The sequence below is a fragment of the Pseudorca crassidens genome, chromosome 17 (genome assembly GCF_039906515.1).
Source record: "Pseudorca crassidens isolate mPseCra1 chromosome 17, mPseCra1.hap1, whole genome shotgun sequence".
NCBI lineage: Eukaryota > Metazoa > Chordata > Mammalia > Artiodactyla > Delphinidae > Pseudorca > Pseudorca crassidens.
In genome coordinates this window covers 78,082,704-78,088,329 of record NC_090312.1, presented here as the reverse complement: position 1 = coordinate 78,088,329, position 5,626 = coordinate 78,082,704, and the positions used below count along the sequence as shown (strand labels likewise).

The window sequence follows — 5,626 nt, the reverse complement described above, 5'->3', positions numbered from 1 at the left end:
TTTGACTGGATCCCATCCTTGTTTTAAATCAACAACATTCTACTCACGTTTGCTGTCTTGATTAAATATCTCGATGCAAAATACCCACACATTAAGAATTCCAGCTGGTAGACCTCACCCAGACATTTGTAAGAATATAGTTAACACGTGCGAACCCATTATGTTTTCGGGTAGTGGGTAATGGGAAGAAAAATGCAGCACAATTCTCCTTTCTCTTGTTAAGGCGCTGTCATTTAAGCAGAAACCTGGAGTATGCGTAATAGAATTCGGTTACAAGATGAAAGCATGGCAAAAAATGTCAGGTAGCTGTGGAAGCATGTGTGTTTCTGAAAACTACCAACCCCAAGAAGGAAAAGCAGAAAGGACAAAGCTTTATCTACTTTGCTGAGTACAAGAGCTGCAGTTTAAATTGTTAGGGACTTCCCTGGTGGTCCAGTGGTAAAGAATCCACCTTACAATGCAGGGGACGCAGGTTTGCTCCCTGGTCAGGGAACTAAGATCCCACATGCCGCGGGGCAACTGAGCCCACACACCACAACTCCTGAGCTCACGTGCCTCAACTAGAGCCTGTGCGCCCCAAACTACAGAGCCCACATGCTCTGGACTCCACGTGCCACAACCAGAGAGAGAAAAGCCACACGCCACAACAAAAGATTCCATGTGCCTCAGTGAAGATCCCATGTGCCACAACTAAGACCGACGCAGCCAGAAAAATAAATTAAATAAATAAATCTTTTTAAAAATAAATAAATTGTTTAATGTCACAAACTGTGTTAATATTTGAAGTGATGTGGGTGCTGACGACTCGTAGCATCAAAAATATATTCAGGATTGCGTTTAAACCTGTATTTATAATTTTAAAAAGTCAAGAGGGGAGCTTGATGAGCTTCTGTTAAAAGCCATTCCCACGTTATATGTAACAGACAAGGTAATTATTTGTTTACAGATGGTTGCTGAATAAACCATCCATTTAAGTTTAAGTGAGATCAGCAAAAAGGAAATACGTATTGATGTGTCTTTTGGAGATTAAAGTTAGTCTTAAAATGTAAATAAGATATGGAAACTGTCCTAAAAAGTTATTTTTTTAAATCACATACCGGGTGAACAGCGCCCTCACTCCCCACTGTCCTGTCGGCTATGTCCTTGGGTTCCAAGCAGCCCTGACGGCAGTACAGAACAGGGGGATGCTGGGAAGTTACCTACTTATCTCCACATTAGGCATCTCATTCCCTCCCAGACTATTCTACGTGGAGTCCCTCTCTCCTCTCCTTCACCAGCTCAGCCCTCTCCACCTGAAAACCCAGCTCACTCTTCACAGCCTCCATTAAAACAAAACAGAAAGCACCTGACTCACAGCTATGCCCCTCAAACTCTGTGCACCCAAAAGACGGATGCACTCCACAGGATCCAGCAGTAAACGAACGTCAGATGACCGACAGAAGTATTTTCTCTAGGACTGGATCAGAGATAATCTGGGACAACAAAGAATTCAAGTATTATTCATCACCTATTTTGGAAAAATTAGTCAGAAATTCCATCATCATAAGTATAAATACTTCTGCAGAAACAAAGCCTCACCCCCAGAATTTAATCTCCACTCAACACAAACCATTACCTGCGCTTAATGGACCAGGGCAGTTAAAACTTCACCAAGTAGCAGGACCAGTCTGCACGCTGGGTCCAAAATTCTACTCGACTGTGGGGCGAAGAGCACACATCACCAACTAGCCTAATCTCATGGAGCTTCCCGAGGCTATAAATTCTGTGTGTCACAGGCAAAGTCACTGAATCCCCTCCGGAAGCTGGCGCCGACCCATCTCTCCCAAAATTTTTGATTATGAGACTGTATCTCTGAAGGCTGACTGAGATGAAAAAGCTTTTCAAACCCAAAGAAGAGGGCAGGGCCGAGGCCCTGACAGCCCAGTGTTTTCCTGCCCCTCCTCAGCCCTCCGCTACCCTGCAGGTTTAACTATTTGGGATTGTCTTGTGTCCTCCCTCCTCTTTGATATGTTCTGGTGTGAACTCTTCCCTTTCACTTTGGGTGAGGACAGGGCAACAGCCAGAGGTGACACACAGACAGGGCTGAATTGTTTCAAGGCACTAGAAGTGATAGGATGTCTGTGGGAACTGAGAAAAAAGCCCCTGGAAAGGTTAACATTTGAAGACCCAACATCGCCCATCAAGGTCTTAAAGAAGCTGTCTCCTCTTACTGTCCTCGGCATCACATACCACATATATTATTCAACACACTGCAACCGTTTTTCCCTCCATCCTCGAAACAGTTAATATTTCACTTTTTTTTTTTTTTTTTTTTTTGGCTGCTTTGGCTCCTTGTTGCTATGCGTGGGCTTTCTCTAGCTGTGTCGAGCAGGGGCTACTCTTCGTTGGGTGCGTGGGCTTTTCATTGCAGTGGCTTCTCTTTGTTGCAGGGCATGGGCTCTAGGTGCATGGGCTTCAGCAGTTGTGGCACCCAGGCTCAGGAGTTGTGGCCCACAGGCTCTAGAGCACATGCTCAGTAGCTGTAGCACAGGGGCTTAGTTGCTCCGCGGCATGTGGGATCTTCCCGGACCAGGGCTTGAACCTGTGTCCCCTGCATTGACAGGTGGATTCTTAACCACTGTGTCACCAGGGAAGTCCTAATATTTCACTTTTAAGACCTGAGTTTTTTTAATGAAAGGGATATTTGGGGCTTTCAAAAGAAATTTTTTAATGATTATTAAAGTAACATTGAGAACTTTCTCTAACTTCATTCTTTAAGGCACATATATCATTTATATAAGTTAACCAGTAGTGACTTCCAGGCAATGAGGCAGGCATGGACGTGGTATCTGGTCAGGAGCAATTCCATACTTAAGTATGTGCAGTTGGGAAAGACAGACAAGGAAGACTGGTGTTTCGGCAGCCCCTGAAATGTACTATTACTTGACACTGATGGGCTATTTCCCAGGAGAGAACTGCGGTCCTTATAGAAACAAATATGAACAACAGAGACATCCTGTCAATTTCACCAATGTGGGTTGTCTCTGATGTACCTGGCACTGCACTAAATGTTGGGAGTAACACGGAGAGTGAAAGGGAGACTTTTTCTTCAGGAGCTGTATTAGCTTGGGCTGCAATAACAAATTATCATAGACCGGAGGCTTAAAACAACAGAATTTATTTCTCCCACTTCTGGAGGCTTGCAAGTCCAAGATCAAGGTGCCGACAGAACTGGTGTCTGGTGAGGGCACACTTCTGGGCTTGGAGATGGCAGTCTTCCTGTGTCCTCACCCGGCAAAAAGCAGGGAGAAGCAAACTCTCTCTGGACTCTTATCAGGGCACTAATTCCACTCACAAGGGCCCCACCTTCATGACTTCTTCTAATCCTAATCACCTCCCAAAGGCTCCACCTCCTAATACCATCACATCAGGGGGTAGAGTTTCAACATATGAATTTGATTGGGGGGGTGGGGATCACAAACACTTCAGTCCATAATAGGAGCCCACACTCAGTGAGAAGGACTCTTTAAACACTAAAGGTTACAATGCATGAGATCAATGTCACAGCAGCAATCCATCAAGGACACTGGGAGCACAGAAGAAGAAGGAATTAGTTCTGCTTAGGGAAGGAACTCAGAAGAAGTCCCACGGAAGAAAGGATACTCTAACTAGATACTGAAGAAAGAGGTGGAGTTGGCTAAGAAGATAAGTAGGGGAGAAAACTCTTCAGACAAAAGAAAGACTCTAAAACTCTCTCTCTCTCTCTCTCTCTCTCTCTCTCTCTCTCTCTCTCTCTCTCTCTCTCTCTCTCTCTCGCTCTCTCTCTCGCTCTCTAACTGCTTGAGGCAAATAAAACCAACTTACCAATTTTAACCAGAGTTAAACCAGACTTTTAATTACTGTTGAGGTTTCTCCAGAAGTTATTTGTTTTCAGCTTATCATCTATTCATAGCATCCACAAAAGTGACCTCCTGAATTTGCAGAGGCAGCAGAATTTTTACAACAGTAATAATACTAAGATGAAACTTAATAGCATAGATTGCCGTTATAACCAACAGCCCATGCGCATTCTCCAAGCCCACTAAGGCTGATGGGAAGCCTCATTTGCTGTCCCAAGCTTATATTTCATGGAGCACTTTTTTATTTTAATATACATTGATTACATTCAAGAGTTACACATCTACTTTTAAACTAAACCATTTTCAGTAAATCGCTGAATACTTTACATGAACAACAAAAGTTTTACAAGCTGATTTGTTCTTCTTACCTCCATGGGAAAAGCTTTGAAATTAACTGTGTGCTCAGAACCACGCTGGTTTTCTCTTCCCCAATGAAATCTGACTTCATACAGCTCAAATTCATGCCCTTGAGGCAATGGACCTCCAGATAGAACTGAAAAAAGAAAATAACATATTTAATTACATCTCAAACACATTCATCAGCACATCACTATAAACACTAGGGACACTTTTTTGCCGAAAAGGTCTCATGAGCTCTACAGAATAAATTCACATAACCAAAATGAAGAGTGAATCACAACTGTGAGATGAATTTATACTGTCAATACAGTAAAAGTTCAAAAATAACTTTTACTTTCAGTAAAAGTTCTGAAATACTTGGGAATGATATGTATATGTTAACTTCTTGTGTATTTTAGGCATAGGAGTTGACAGAAAATAAACACAGTAGCTATTTATACTCCCCGACACTTAAACTTATCATTGATCAGGGGACAAGAATATGGTCTGAGTCTCAGGCTGACCAATAATTCGCTATAGACCTATCAATAAATTGAACCTTGTTTACAGATAATCCATTTACACAAGCAGGCTTTCAACTGAGACAACAGATGTCAGCCAACAAAATTATCCATGCAGTGAATTATTATTAAGCCAATCTGATTTTTCAACAATGAAATCACATTTTTAAAAAAGCAATCTATCATCCAGTGTCACATAAATGTAAACAAAATTGTAATAAAATATTAACAATACTTAAAATATTAAATTTAGTTCTATGGGGCCCTGTCTCTATGTCTCATTTCCGGAGATAACCCAGAACTTTGTCCCAAATAAGAGCACTCTAAAGGATGATAAAAAAAATACATCTTGTCTTGAAGCAACAAAATACTTTGATTAGTTAACACTCCCTGATATCATATGGAAAAACCTGACATAAAGTTTATTACAAAGGGCCAATTTTGACACAAATAAAGGTTGTTTGCATTCTTCCTGTTAACAAAACTGTTCATTCTAAATGGTATCAGCTAAGAATTATTGGTTATTTTCAGCCAAGGAGCTGACAAAATTCACCCTCTCCCCCAGATGTGGTCTCTTTGAAAGAGGTTAGTGTTCACACGTGGACTGTCGTTGTGCAGGAAGCGACGGTGGCCCCACTGCACATCAGCTTTGTTCTCCATCCTTCCTCTAAACTCAAAGGAGAAGAAGGGGAGTTGGTGCAGCCATATTTGTTTGGTTGGTTCTTCATCTAGTAACTTTTCCCCCAAAGAATTTAAAGCTGCTTCCATCAAAGTTCCTATCCTGCAGCCAGATGGCATAAATCAGAAGGAAGAGCAAAGGGCAAACAAAGACAGAGGCAGAGAAGAGACGGAGCAATGAGGCCATGGCACAGATGAACATCTCGCAGA

At 42.1% G+C, this 5,626-nt stretch overlaps 1 protein-coding gene across 2 annotated transcripts in view; it reads right to left on the bottom strand.

Annotated features, from left to right (window-relative positions):
- The window catches only part of CA8 (carbonic anhydrase 8), a 115,977-nt gene that overhangs the window by 98,291 nt on the left and 12,060 nt on the right, over positions 1–5,626 (bottom strand). For both annotated transcript variants that reach the window (XM_067712253.1, XM_067712252.1), the window contains exon 3: positions 4,247–4,371. In XM_067712253.1, the coding sequence (XP_067568354.1) occupies positions 4,247–4,371 (125 nt within the window). The remainder of the gene's footprint in view (positions 1–4,246; positions 4,372–5,626) is intronic.